We start from the raw sequence: 14,597 nt of genomic DNA on the forward strand, positions 1-14,597 counted from the left end.
TTACTCTGCATTTGGTTCAGGTCCCTTTTGTTTGACCTGAGCCCAGCCTCTGAGTTTCCAATCTGTTAGTATGTTTAGAATACAGAATTATCTCTCTTCCAGGAAGAGGCAGTCTTTTCTTATTCTATTTAGTGCTGTTTCACCTTCTTGAAAAGAGAGAGTAATGCCTAGACTGCTGTGCTGGCAGAAGGCTTCTTGCCAGCTTGGCCAACCTGGCAGACCTGGCCTGGGAGGTGAGTGTGTTTCACAGCAGTTCAATGCAAATTTCACCACCCTGACACAGGAGAGAGGGGAGCAAGAGCAAGGGAACAAAAGGTGACAACACCACAATGACAACTTGTGTGTCTTTTATTAAAACAGTTACAACTGTAGCTCTGGAAAAAAAAAAAAAAAAAAAAAAGACTGTGGATGCCTTGTTGCTGTGTGAGGAAAATTATGGTAGTGGTGTTGTGTTATGATTATATACACCTTTCATTATACAAGGGCCACAAAAGTGATCTGGGACAGAGAGTGCCACATCTCAGAGTTAAACACCCTTCATCTAAGAAAACAAACTGTATACACCTTGGAAAGTGGGCTCTGGGCTTCCCCCTGGTTCCCTTGCCCTAGTATTTGATGGTGTGAATTTGGAGAGCTGGGCCAGGTTCCTGTCACTGACCCTTATAGGCACCTGGCAGATGAGTGGAGGGATCTGACACTAGATAATTTTACAGAGGTGGCTTTCCCTCTGTGCAAGGACTGAACCATGGCAGCTGCCATGCAGTTCCAGCTCTGACTATTTGCAGACATTCAGCAGCTTGCAGGGATACTTATTCCACAAGCACAACCTTTCAGTCATTAGGATTAATGTATTTTTCTTTTCCTTCACCCCTTCACTGTTCACTGAGTAAAAGGATTATCTGTGACAAATACCACCATAGACAACTCTCATGTAACTTTCAAATGAACCATCCCAAACCTTTTCACCTTTGAGACTTTTCCCACTGTCAAACAACCTATCAAAATAATGCTCTCAGCATCTTTTTAGAGCTCAGCTGGCAGTGTCACAACCCTCTAACAAGTCCCATTACCTCTGTGGCACTTCTGAGTATGGCTTTGAGGGATGCTTCAGGAATCCACTGGCTGCATCTCTTTGGTGGTCCTTACCAGCAGCCTGTTTAGTGCATCCCTGCCTGGAATTCCCCAAACTTAATTCCACATACTCTGCTGAGGGGGAACTTGGTGTTTCTGTGAGCCAGCATCGGTGATGAAGCCTGGATACTTTCTGTGCATGGACTGACAACTTTCTGGCCAGATGTGACTTTGCTTCAGCATTTACTCAACATTCCTTACAACTTCCACAACTCCTTGACCTCGTGCTAAAACCAAGCCCTGCTCAAGTCCCTCCAGCATGACTAGGAATTTGGTCAGTTGCCTCATCCACGTTGCATCTAGAAAGGGGCATCAGCATTGACAGAAAACCGTCAACTTTCACTGCTTCCACTAGGAGACTGTAACTCCTGGTAGCTACTGAGCTACTCCCAGAGGACACAGAAGAACATTCATAGCCCTGTCAAACTGACAGTACTAAAATCCTTTATAGCAACTGTGTCTTTGTCAAATGCTAACTTTGGGGAAGGTATGAGAAAAAAAGATTCACTGTGTAATTAATTCCAGAAAAAAGCAATATTTGGCTTAAAATGTTACACATGCTGTCTGTCAGCGCATGCTGGACTTTGGACTCTGGGCTCCAGCTGCTGATTTTGGAACACAGCCTCAGCCAGTAATGGATGTGGGCTGTGAGCTAGACCAGAACAGACAACAGATGAGCAGAGTGAAGCAGCAGTGATTTCTGGAATGAAGGTGAAGGATTTTCCTTTGAATAAATGGTTGTGATGAATAGTGAATAATGGTGGGTTTTGTGCAAGTGTAAAGATTTTTGACTAATTCTTATGGAGTATTAGCTGTCCCTGCTGTCCAGTCATCCATGCACATCAGCAGCTGACTGGAGAAAATAAAGCAATGTTTCTCTTTTCCTGCTATAAAAAAAAATGGAGTCAGGCCCTGTACAGGTCAGCTAATTCATGGACAGGGAGAGTCTGGTGGTATTCACTCCACACCCAGCCAGTGAAGTCTCCTCCATCAGAAAAGGGCATAAAGAAAACACAAGAACAGCCCTCCCCACCTCCCACCAAAATGAGTACTGAACCCCATCATTACATATACATTAGTGTCACTTTACACTTGTTGCCCCATGCAGCCTGCTAAATTCTTCACACCCTGATCATATATTACAGAATATTTTCTGTTGCACATACACAAAAAAAAATATTTAGTTCTTCCACATCCATGGCTTTAGACAAATGTCTCTTCTGCAAACATGGCTGTGTCACGCTCCTCTGGGGCCACCTCAGCCAGAGGCTGGCTCCTGAGCCACTCCACCCTGCTCCGGAGCAGTTCCTTCTCCACTGCTTCCACCTCTGCTGTGGGGCAGGGCTGGGTTTCATCCTGCTGGAAATAGTCCCTGATGGTGTTTCGGATGGAGTCGGGCAGGATGACGCGGATGGTGTGGCTGAATGTGTCAAAGCCCTTGCTCTGGACTGGCGCCTGCGCCACTTCCATTGGTTTTCTCTCCAGCTCCTCGGGAGCAGAGGCACTTTGGGGGCTCTCTCTGTGCTCAGCCTGCAGGGATGGGACTGTTGGTTCATGGTGGTAGCGCCTGGAGATGGACTGCAGGACAAGGGGGGTGTTCTGCCCATAGAAAACTGTCTGGGGGATGTGGACTCTCACAGTCTGCAAGCTCTTGGACAGGCTCTGCTCACTGCTGCTGCTGGGTGAGTCTCTGCTGCTGGTGTTTGTCACAGATCTCTCCTCTTCTTCCCCTTGAGACCCCCAAGAGCTTTCTTTATTTGGGGCCACATAAAAAGTTATCTTGGTGCGCTTCAGGCTTTCCTGGCTCAGAGGGCAGTCATCAATGCCTTTGATTTCTATGTTCTTCACTGTCTTCTCCCTGTGCTGCTGGTGGCTGACCTGTGGGGATGTCTCACTGGATGGGCTGGCAGCTGGGTACTCAGGGCTTTCTTCAAACTCTTTGGTATAATCCTGGCTCCTGAACCCTGGGCCAGGGCACCCTGAACAACTCAGCTGTCTCTCCTCTTCTTCCCAGTCAATGTCAGTGAACGGGCTTCCCATGGCAGCTCTGCTGACACATGGAAAACTTTTTTGCTCTCCAAAGCAATGACTGGTCTCTCCAGCCTTGGGTTCACCCTCATGAAAACTGTCCAGATTGCACAGATGTGAAGGCACAGGAGATGGGAAGGATTTGTGCCACTCTTTTTGGGACCTCTTGGCAGCTGTGGGAGACACAGCATGAAGCCTGGCAGAAGTGCCAAACATGAATGGCAGGGATGAGACATCTGTGGGACTAATGGCTGATGACTCTGAGCAGTAGGAGAAAGCACTGTCTAAGGAGCTAAGTGAGGAGGCAGATGGGGAGGTGGTGGTAGAGGACAGGCTGGAAAAGCTGGACCTGTTGGACAGGCTGGACTTCTGAAGGCTGAGCTGCTTCACCCTGGAGGTGGTCTGAGGTGATTGCCATAAATTCTGCCTGGCCTTATTAACCCCAGGGCTTAGGCCTTCATCAATGAGCTTCTGGCTCTCCATCTGCAGCTGCCTGAGCCTGTGGATGTAGTCAGTGTGGCTGCTCATGATGGTGGCGTCGCAGCTGGACTGGCGAGCCACGGGCTCGTGGCTCTGCGGGGGCAGCTGGGAGCTGAGGCAGACGCTGGGCTCGGAGGAGCAGCGGTCCCTGGCCGGGCTGAGCGAGCGGATGGAGCTCATGGAGCAGAAGGAGCCATCCTCCTCCAGGAGCTCGTAGCTGTCTGCACTGGCATTGGTCTGGGCTTTGCTTTGGTAGCAGGCTGTGATCTCACTGAACAAGTCCCAGTCTTCCTGATCCTCATCGAGTAGCAAGCTGCTGGGCGCTTCAAAAATGGCATCTGTTTCAGATTCCAGGGGGTGCTTCGGCCCTTCTGGATCACAGGTGGAAAACTCCAGCTCATCGGAGGAATCATCATGCTGAGCCAAGCCTATATCTGGGGTAGAGGACACTAATTAATTTGTTGCCATATATATAGTACCTCAAAACCAAAACAGGGAAATTATACCATGGAAAAACAAAGATGATCCATTATTCCCACAGGAAATAATAAAAAAATTCTGGCTTGATGACCAGTTTTCACCACTGGCCTGTATTCATAGGATAGTTAACAGAGACAACTCCATCTCTTTCCATAAAAACCATGTGGTTTAGCTTCACAGAATTAACATGGAAAATAAAAATACTGCTGGGACATGGCAGTGCTAAGGCTACACTAAATTCTTGCAATGGATAGAGTAGGTTTAACAGCAGCTACAAGGAAAGACAACCATCCCTGGGGACACACTGGAGTTTCTGCATCTCAGCCCTCTGCTTTGCTGCCCTATGCTTGACAGGCAAAGGGAAAACCAAACCCAACTGGTTTTCAATGCTGTTCCTTACAAGAAACATGAAGGTAAAGCAAACTATTCTGTCTGAGGACTTCACCTATCAAATATTTCCTTATTTACCTCATTATTATTACTAAAAATACCTTATTAAAATATTTTAAATATTTCCGGAAGATTTACTACCACCAACTTACCCAGAGATTCTGCTGAGTTTTTGGACTTCTTTTTGTCAGCTCTTTGGAACAAGGAAGCAATATCACCCCCAAAAATCTCTCCTGAGTTTTCAATCAGAAACTGCACTAACAAGGCCACCTGGCAAAGACAGGAATTCACAGGATCAGTTTCATGAAAACAGAGCAAGTAAAATCATACCCAGATCATTCCCTTTTTTTTTACAAAGATGCAATTTCCTCAAGAAGCTGTTAATAATGTGGCAGTGCATCTGTATGAACACCAGAGGCAGGAATATGTGAACTGGTACTGAGAGCCAGGTATAGCACATTCTAGAGTTTTCCTCACTATTGCTTACACCTCATAAGCTCCAAGCAAGCATTCCTCCTTTCTGGTGCACTGTTGTGCTCATTGCTTACTTTGTCCCAGCTGAGGTGGCTGGGACAGCTGCTCCAATTTTCTTGTGTTGCTTGACCATATAGGAAGTTCATCTGGTCAAACAATCATTGCTTCCCTTCTCACCCTGGACAGTCTGAGGAGCTAAATCTCTCCCAGCATGGGCACAGAGGAAAGGATGGGGCCTGGATGCCACTCAGCCAGCACTGTCACTGGCCCTGTGCCTTCCTTGAGACTACAAAAGGCAGTGCCCATAAAAAGCAGTAGAAGGGGAACACAGAGATTACCTTCTTTGTAGACTGGGTTTCCTCTTCAGGCCCAGTGGGACTTGGCAGCCACAGCATATTGGGTGCTATGCAAAGAGCCAGGTTAAAGGCATTCATCTGGTTCACTCCAGAATTCTGCTCAATATGATGCAGGACTCCAAAGAGGTGTCTGAGTAAGATGAGGTTGGCCTCTGGAAGCTGGTTGACAAGACTGTTCAGGGAGTGGGAAAAAAGGAAAACAGTGCTGTTCACAAACATCTGCTCTTTGAATTCCAGAAGCTGCATCCCAAAGCTTATTTCCCCTCCTGCCCCTTTGTAGCCAGCCTGAGACATCCACATTTGATAATAAGGTGAACCTGTGCCATTCCCCTCCACCAGTTCATGTGAGAGCCACAACTTTGCATCCAAACTGCCCACCTGCTCTGGTCACTGAGCTGGAGGGACAAGGGACTTGTGTTCAGACCATGTGGGAGGGAACCCACAATGCCTTGACTACACAGGCACTGCCCAGAGGAGACAGGAGACAGCTGCAGGCCAGCAGCATGGCAGACCACAGTCTGCTATGGAGAATATGGATAAAGAAGGCCCAGGCTAAATGTTAAGGTTCAAAACCTGAGCTGAGCCCTGGCTGAAAAAAATGGGATAGCTGATTAACTGCTCATGCTCAGGGCAGCAGTTTCAAGGCAATAAAGCCATTTTCACAGTCCACGTCTCCACCATGACAGGGCTGTTTCTTCTAACTGCCAATATGATGATCAGCCTCATTTCGTGCACATAAGAATAAAGTTACTGTCATTAAAGATCTAATTCTGCTACCATAGATGCACTCCTGGTGGATGAATTATTATGGTCTTTCAGTTTACTTGTTCTGGCAATTTGAACTAATCATCAGAAGGCAATTTTTAAATTACTTTTTTGTGCTCAGAAATGTTAAGGATGTTCAAAAAAGACCATTGAAAAGAAAATATTCTTATCAGTGACACTGGCAATCAGCAATACCTCCTCCACTGTGGCCTGGAGCATTGCCAGTAGTGTCCCAGAAAATGAAGGCTATTCTTAGGGCCATATGATCCCCCTTTACCCAGAAAAAGAAATTTTTACAAAGGCTTTTACAAACCTTTTGATAGCTTCAATCTTATGTGCCCGATTTTCTGTGTCCACAGCTTCCATCCACAGTCCGTGCATGTCTGAGGATAGAACACTGTCAGGTATATTTCGGAGAAAATCCTGAATTAAATATATATATGCAGAGCAGTCTGGTCAGTTTTGAATTCCTGGTTTCGGTTTCACAATGCATACAGTCACTGTTTATTCGTATTAAGCACAAGATAAAACAAGACATTACACAAACATGTTTATTCTCCCCTCCCATGCCCACCAAGCTGTCTTCCTCAGGCTCCTCTATGGCAGCACTGCAGGATGAACAGACAGCCCTCCTGTTTTTCCCCTTCTCCAGAGCAGGGCTGACCTCCAATCCAGCAGAGGACTCTGAGGCCCTGCACAGATGTCTCTGAAATATTTCTCAGCTAGGAGAACTGCTGGTTTTTCTCAGGGGACTATTCTATAACTCAATGAATGTCTTGTGTTGGGAAGTGCCTGAATATCAGGCCCACAAACAAAAAGGGGATGTTTTTTGGATACTTTAGTACCTAAAAATTACTCTGACCAGATTTAATTGTCAGTACAAAATATAGATTTTTCCTTACTGAAACACAGGTCTTATCACAAGCTTCATCCTCTACCCACCACAACCCCTCTGCTTGGATTCAGCAGCTGCTTTCCCTTGTGCTTGCTGGCTGATCAGAGGGTGAAGGCTGGGGGTCCAGAGAGCACAGGTCAGCTCCTGCTTTGGGGGTTGCAGAGCAGCTGCCCTCAAATGGCACAAGTCCTCCCAAACTTTCTGCAGCCTCTTCCTTGCATTCAGAAATGACAAAGAACATCTGTGCTGCTGCCACCAAAGGATTTTATGCACATGTCAGTGCAGCATCTGTTGTGTTATTTGACACTGTACAGACATCATGGCTGCCTTGAAGGTGGACATCACTGTATTTCCTGCTGGGGGTGGTTTGGTACAGGGAGGTGCCAAGGGAAGCCCTGTCCTGAGGGGATGCATGTGTCTGCTGTGAAAACTAGGGTCACATTATTGGGCAAATACCTCTGTGTACACAAACACACCAAGCCCTCAGGTGAAAATGTTCCTTGCTAGAAAATGCTTTCTGTTCCCCTGAAATCCTCCCTACCTATAAAGATTCCTTGCATCCTTACAGAAGGAAGGTACCATTAGCCCAGACAGATGAGTTACTTGGCCACACATACCGTGATGACAGCTGCAGCCACAAAGACTGACTCTCCATCCACCTGAACATCATCTCCAGAGTTCAGCTTCTCTTTCAATTCCTTGCAAGTCTTGGCATTGGCAGAACGCCTGAAAATGCCCCTAGTAGAGGGACCTTCATGGTACAAGAGGAGCAGCATATCCTAAGAGAAAACCCAGTTGTAATTTAGAGCCTAACACTTTACCCTCTTGTTTGTGTATATTATACACCATGTGTTATAATGTAATTAGCAGAAGACCAAGCCAGTAATGGAAGAAAACAATACAAGAGATTTATCCTGATGGAACCAGGGACAAGAACCTGACAGGCAAGCTGCAGATACAGTTCATGTGGACACACTTATCCTGTGACAAGTGTGAGCCCAGGGGACTCTTGCAGTGGGTGAGTTCTAGGCTGCATAACTTGGCAGGATCCACTGACATTGCCCCTGGAGACACCCACTGAAACAGGGCAGATATCTGTGAGTGAAGTGATAGGGATTACCCAGGAGAGAGTTGTTCCCACCCTTGCTACTGAGCTGAGTCTGGATCACAAGTAAACGAGGGTCCTCTTCCCCATTCAGTCCTCATAAATGCTTTAAATTTTGGGCTAAACACATCAAGTTTATGTCAAGACAAGCAGACCAGGCTGCTGCTTACCATGATTGGCTTGGGAAGGATTCCATCAGGACAGACAGAGGACAGGGAGAGGCCGAAGAGTTTCCGTGGTGTGGTGGGTGACTGCGAGGGAGGGCTGCCCGTGGGCGTGCAGGTGCTGCGGCGCAGGGCCCAGTCAATCAGGGACTTCTTCCTCTTGGTGTGTTTCTGCAGTGACTCTGAAAGAAAACACAGACCTTCATTACACACCTGCTGGACAGTGAGTGATCTACAGTGGAGGCAGAGCTCCCAGCAAAACAACCTCTTTCTACCCTCACCTATTTATTAACTGCACTCTTAATGGGGAAGGTTAGACAATGTACAGCAGTGAAACCACTTGTACATCTCTGAACCATCACCATTCTTCAGGGAACCTCACTGACTGCAGTGCAAGAATCACGTCACTCTTGTGACTAGTGATAGGCCTTGGGAAAATGGCACCAAGCTGAGTCAGGGGAAGTTTAGGTTAGATCTCAGGAAAAGGTTTTTCACCCAAAGGGTGGCTGAGCACTGGAACAGGCTCTCCAGGGCAGTGGTCACAGCAGCAAGGCTGTCTGAGTTCAGGCAGTGTATGGACAATGCTCTCAGGTGGATGGTGGGGCTCTTGGGTACAGGGCCAGGACTCAATGATACTGATGGTTCTCTGCCAACTCAGCATTTTCTGTGATTCTATTACAATGACTTGCAGTTGGAGACTAATGAAGGACTGAAAGCTTAGTCTGAATATTTGCACAGAGAAATTTCATCTCTCTGCAATCTCTTCCTCTTTACATTACATTCAGGTGTGACAGAACTCTGGGGTACATGTGTGGTACCAGGAGAGCTCAGCACTGCACTGCAGAACAATGAAGTCTGTCTGGCTGTACCACACTCCTGCAGCCCCTACCTCTCCTCAGCTGCATCGGAGCTTGGACTCTGGGTTTCAGGACAAACTGACACTGTTTTTCCTTTGGGAGCTGAGCAAGGAAGGAGGCCTCTGTCCCATCAGCCAGGAGAGTGTTGTTGTTGGTTCTTTGCTGCTGGTCAGCAGAGTCCCGGAGACAGCTCAAGGCGATGCTGAAGGGATGCTCGTGCCCTGGTGAGCAGAATTGTGTAAAGAGCAAGCAAAGATGCAGAGCTATGGTAAAAACTCTTGTTGTTGGAAAATTTCAGCTTTGCTGATCTCCATGATGAATGCTTAGAACTTAGCAGACAAAATTCAGTGTTTTTTTAAAAAATATTTCTTCTATTTCTGAAATCATCCCCTACAGATCTGTAGCACTCTCCTCCATTGTGATTGTCCTCAAGATCCCCATATACACACCTACCCTCCCTCAAGCCTGAGGAGTTTCTAAAACCTAAACACAAACTGTTAAAAAGGAAAGTTTTCAAATAAACAGCAAGCAAAAACATTGATTCAAGTGGCCCACATGAGCTTGTGAGGTCAGTTTAGTATTTGATTAAGGTAGCAGTTCAGAAAATAACAATACATATGCAACAAACTGGGCTTTCAATATGATGCAACATTTTGTGTGGAAAGCAGTTTCATTATTTGTGAACCGAAATGCAATGAAAACTAAGTACCAAAAGAGCAGGATAAACATGTTAGCTTCCTAACTATGGGCTTATATGTCGCCAATATAGCATCTAAAAATCTGCTTCTTTCAATTGTCAAAGTGCTTTCCTCTAGATCTAAAACACTCTTGCCGAATGACCATCTGACTGCAGCAATTGGTTTGGTTCTGACAGAGCCCAAAGGCAAAGGGGAAGTGTCAGAGCTGCTCTGTCTGACAGAGTTCAGTGGACACCTCTATCACAGACTGTGCAGGTGGGCTGAGGCTGCCCCTGACCTCCTGCTCTGCCCATGAGGAGACACCTGCAGAGCTGAGCAGGAGAGGATGATCAGCCTCCAAGCCTGCAGCTCTGCAAGCTCATACCAGCAGCCAGAGGGATTGAGTTAGGCTTAGAGGCATGTCCTACACCTGCATCACATCTGCTGCAAAGAAGGTACTTCTTGGGCCAGCCTAAAGATCTCCCATTTATTTGGAGCATCTGCTGGAAAGTGTGATGGACTCCCATCCAGAAATGCATAGATTTCCTTGGAAAAGGGAGGTAAGTGTGAAGTTTTTCAAAGATATCACAATGCTTTGATTCAATGTGGATGCTGAGATGATAAAAGCCAAGTGACATCTCACACCAATTTGATGTCACATCTTACCTCAGCAGCAGTGTCCCTACCATTGCTTTTTAAGGGAAGAGTGCAATGTTTGTGATATTTTTCTGCCACACATGCTAATATAATTTATCACTTCTTCCTCTGGTGCCAGAATTAAGCACCAAAATGATGCTCAATATGGGAGGGCTCTTACCAATGAGAGGGTAAGCAGGCTCATCTTTTCCTGGGACCACCCAGAGGTGGTGTTCACTGGTCCTGCCCTGTTGGGTGAGGAACAGAGAAGAGAAAATGTTAATTGAGAGAGGCCAGAGTGAGGGTCCATGAGGTTGCCCTTCAGTCAGAAAGCAAATCTACACTTATCCACACCCACACTGTCCTGTGAAGCAGATGTTGCCAGCATCCTTAGCTAAGATCTGTCACCTGCCACTTACAGGGAGCCCAAGCTGTAGAAGGGCCTTCTTCATCACACTCTCTGCAGTTTCCACATTGGACACGTTGACTGCAGTAGTCTAGAAAGGCAAACAGAGAAAATACAGGAAGCTAAGACAAAGGTGAGAAGTTTGGCTGCAGTTTCTTATAGCTTCAAAATCTGGGGAAAATGTCCCATCTCTGTCTAATGACTGTCTTTACTAAATGTTCATGGCTGGATGAGATGTGTGAATTTGAACTACACTAAAAAAGATGATGGCTATTTAATGTGAAAGCTATTCTCCACTACTTCTTCTGTTGTGGGTATATTATACCATCCAAAGATTTCATCCAGCAGAAATCACAGGAGGTGGGTGGTGCTCAGATGCTGTGTTTGATCCCATCAGTGTTTGGCTGATTATAGTGCCACTGTCACTCAAAAGAGTGAACATGGAACATGGCAATGCTCATCAACCATGAGTATCAGGGGTCACTCTTTGAGGGAAGAACACCCAGGAGGCAAATGTGACCCACCAAGCTCAGCATGAAGCCAAGAAATGTATGCTAGACTGGGACACATTCCAGTAAATTAACTCAGGACAACACACCAGTGACTCTGTGATCAATAGCCTCAATTCATAGCACTGAAAATAGGAATTGACTGTGGCACTCAGCCACAAACTGTCATGAATTTTGAAAGTGAAGCAAAAGGAAAAGAGAAAAGAAGTCAGAGGTGAAGAATAATCTCAAGTGCTGTTTGGTGAGGGTCTGGCTAGCTCCTCATTTCTCAAACCAAAACTCTCCAAGTTGGCTTCCAAGTGGGAATGATGCAGATACCCAGGATACACCTTTTGAATCTTTGTAGCTGTGACTTGAATTTGAAACTGGAATACCAGCACAGCCCTGCATTCCCTCCCCTACTCCACAGACCCCTGTGTGGTCTTGATCTTTACTTACAGAAGAACAGTTGTCATCATCCAGCACGACGATCTGAAGGGTCAGATTCTTCATATACTCATTTTGTTTTACCTCATTGATATGCCTGAAAGTCAGAGAAGAGGGGAAGAGGTGAAATTTCCCAACCAAATTTGAGAAGGACCCTAAAATTTGGATGGGACATCCTCCTAGGCACTGTAATAAATACAGATGAATTCTGACATATATGAATGTAATGTTCATAGTGAGGCCACATGCTCATACTGACTTCTTTATATACCAGGAGCACAAAGACTAACAATCCCCCACATGCAGTACTTCAGTGCAGGTAGATGTGTCCTTCCAGTGCTCCCTCAGGATCACTACTGTTCTCCACAAATCAGATTTCTTCCTCTCTTTGTCTCTATATAAACACTTTTGTCTGGGTGTTAGTGGAAGCATATAAAACATGAAAGAAAAAACTGTAGCCTCTAGATGCAATGTAATAAAAAATTTAGTTCAAATCAAAAAACATCTGAAGAATCAGTAAGACCTGTGACAGTTCCACAGTGATTAGCAAAGTCGACCTCCAGCTCCAAAGCAAAAAGGATGCTCCAACAGTATCATCTTCTGATGGATTCCCTTTTTTCCCAACTGTTAACACAAATTTTGCACTCTCCTAGGGGCATCTATATTCAGATTTCAAACAGCACTTAAGACACTTAACATGGTGAAAATCAAAGCAAATTTGAAAGGCAAATTTCCCTAAGGTCTTTAGAGAAACCACCTGGAAGGAGGATGAAAGGAGGGTCACTTACCACAGTAATGCTGACAGCCATCGTTCCTTCACATCAGCTGAGCTGAAGACAAAAAGGGAGGCAGATCATCAAACAAGTGCTGAATGGGTAACAGCCTTTGGAAACTACCCAATTTCATTTATATATGGCTGTAAGTCAAAGTTGCTTCCTGCAAAGCCCTGGAACAAAAGCACAGTCCTTTCCTTCTTCTGTTCTATTTTAACAAATAACAAAAATAATAATAACAAAAAAATACCAGCAACAAACTGTACCAGGTTTCCTGTCAGACTGGTGAGTGTTCAGATAAGAGACAAATCCCTTTCTGTGAAGCTGGAGTTAACTCACCTTGTGAGCCCTCATTATTTTTGCAGTGACCTTTAATTGCTATTTTCTTTCTCCTAGTATTTCCTTCCCAATGTCTGCTGTTCCTAGAACTACTGCTGCCAGCACAGGTTACCCGGGTTTCAGAGTAAGGAAATGGAAAAGGAAATGGGCCCTTTAGCCTCAGTCATTGTTTCACTTGACACATGGAGACCTGAGCAGCTACTGGGATGCAGAGACAGGTCTGATGTCTGGTAAGATACCTGAAGGTGACAACATAGTTGGTGATAGGCCAGCCAATGACAAATGAATTCTCTGGACTCATCTTTTTCTCTGTCACTTCACTGAGACAGGTGCCAGTCCACACTTCACTCAGATGCACTTGCTTTTTCAGCTTCAGGCTGGAGGAGGATCTACAATGGAAATTATTAATTCCTTAGGTCAGAGAATCACATTTAGACCTTCTTTCAAGTCATGCAGATGCAGTTAGAGCTCTTAATTTACATGTGACAGAAGGAGTCAAACTGAAAGTCAGTTTTGTCCTTCTGCCTCTTGCCCTCATGGTGTATCTTCAAACAACCTCGTAAGGAAATGGGCAAAACTGATTAGATCTTTTTCTTCAGACAAAGGGAGTGAAACATTAATACCAAGAAGAATTTGTGAAGGTGGAAGGGGGAAGTGCCACATTTTAGAACCACATTTCTAAAGAAGCATTGTTTTGGAGGCTGCTGGGTGCTTCACACATAGATCAGAGCCTCATAGAATCACAGAATGTCATGAGTTGGAAGGTACCCACATGATCATTGAGTCTGAGTCCTGGCTCTGCACAGGACAGCCCCAAAAACCCCACCACATGCTGAGCCTAGCTTCAACAGCACCTGCTGGGGAAAAGGAACGAGTGGGAATCCCTCTTACTTGGACTTGGCAATGACCAGCACATCACTGAACAAAATCAGGTGTCTCTCCTGGGTCTGCAGGCCCACGGTCAGCTGCACTCGCTCGTCCAGGATGAAGGTGGAGCCTGGGCTGCTGAACACCCCACTTGGCAGCCCATTGTCTGAATGGGAAGAGGAAAGAGTAGCTTCCCTAGAGGAGTAAGAAAAATCACAAGACTGTCAGAAGTTTTGCTTAGAAGGGTTTGTGATTGTCACAGGCATCTGTTTTGGAAGAGCCTGATACCCCCCAGCTTCTCCCAGCTCCTATTGCTCTCTATTGTGACCCACATTCACCTGCCCCTGCACAATTAACTTTACCAGCCTCAGGCAGATGGAAAACTGCCTAAATGCCCACACCAAATCTTGTGAGATTAAGCTGCTGAAATAGTAGTTTTTGAGTAATTTCTCACTCAGGTAAAAGATTTAATTCCTGCACATGTGTGAGCTGTGACTTGAACTTGGACAGCCCATGGCTCATGGTGTGGCTCAGCTGGGTGTGGGGGCACTGCCCTTTCTGTGCATGTTTTCCATCCAGACTGTACAATTTGTCAGCACAAGAGTTGCAGCAAAAAGAAAATGAACTGCATGTACTCATCTAATTCCAGACATCTGATTCTGGCTTGCCTGGCTGCCATCCAGCTGGTTGTTTCCACTGAGATTCATACAGGTGCTCACCATTTCCAAAAATCCCTGAGGGTTTCAGCATGGGGATTGAACCAGACCCTCTCTCTGTGCTGTCCCAGCTGGAAGAGCTCTGCCAAGTGCAATCTTGCACCCCAGCACCCCACAGAGCAC

The 14,597-nt window shown here is 45.9% G+C and overlaps 1 protein-coding gene across 1 annotated transcript in view; it reads right to left on the reverse strand.

Annotated features, from left to right (window-relative positions):
- Nucleotides 1-1,896: 1,896 nt before the first annotated feature.
- Nucleotides 1,897-14,597, reverse strand: part of LOC130253165 (rho GTPase-activating protein 20-like) — a 28,608-nt gene continuing 15,907 nt past the window's right edge. The window contains exons 3-15 of the mRNA XM_056491492.1: nt 13,783-13,953; nt 13,131-13,280; nt 12,568-12,609; nt 11,792-11,876; nt 10,858-10,935; nt 10,620-10,686; nt 9,158-9,346; nt 8,275-8,450; nt 7,617-7,778; nt 6,418-6,527; nt 5,322-5,511; nt 4,662-4,779; nt 1,897-4,073 (exon numbers count right to left, since the gene is read on the reverse strand). Coding sequence (XP_056347467.1) covers nt 2,335-4,073; nt 4,662-4,779; nt 5,322-5,511; nt 6,418-6,527; nt 7,617-7,778; nt 8,275-8,450; nt 9,158-9,346; nt 10,620-10,686; nt 10,858-10,935; nt 11,792-11,876; nt 12,568-12,609; nt 13,131-13,280; nt 13,783-13,953 — 3,277 coding nt within the window. The 3' untranslated portion in view covers nt 1,897-2,334. The remainder of the gene's footprint in view (nt 4,074-4,661; nt 4,780-5,321; nt 5,512-6,417; nt 6,528-7,616; nt 7,779-8,274; nt 8,451-9,157; nt 9,347-10,619; nt 10,687-10,857; nt 10,936-11,791; nt 11,877-12,567; nt 12,610-13,130; nt 13,281-13,782; nt 13,954-14,597) is intronic.

This window comes from Oenanthe melanoleuca, chromosome 4A (genome assembly GCF_029582105.1).
Source record: "Oenanthe melanoleuca isolate GR-GAL-2019-014 chromosome 4A, OMel1.0, whole genome shotgun sequence".
NCBI classification, from domain to species: Eukaryota; Metazoa; Chordata; class Aves; order Passeriformes; family Muscicapidae; genus Oenanthe; species Oenanthe melanoleuca.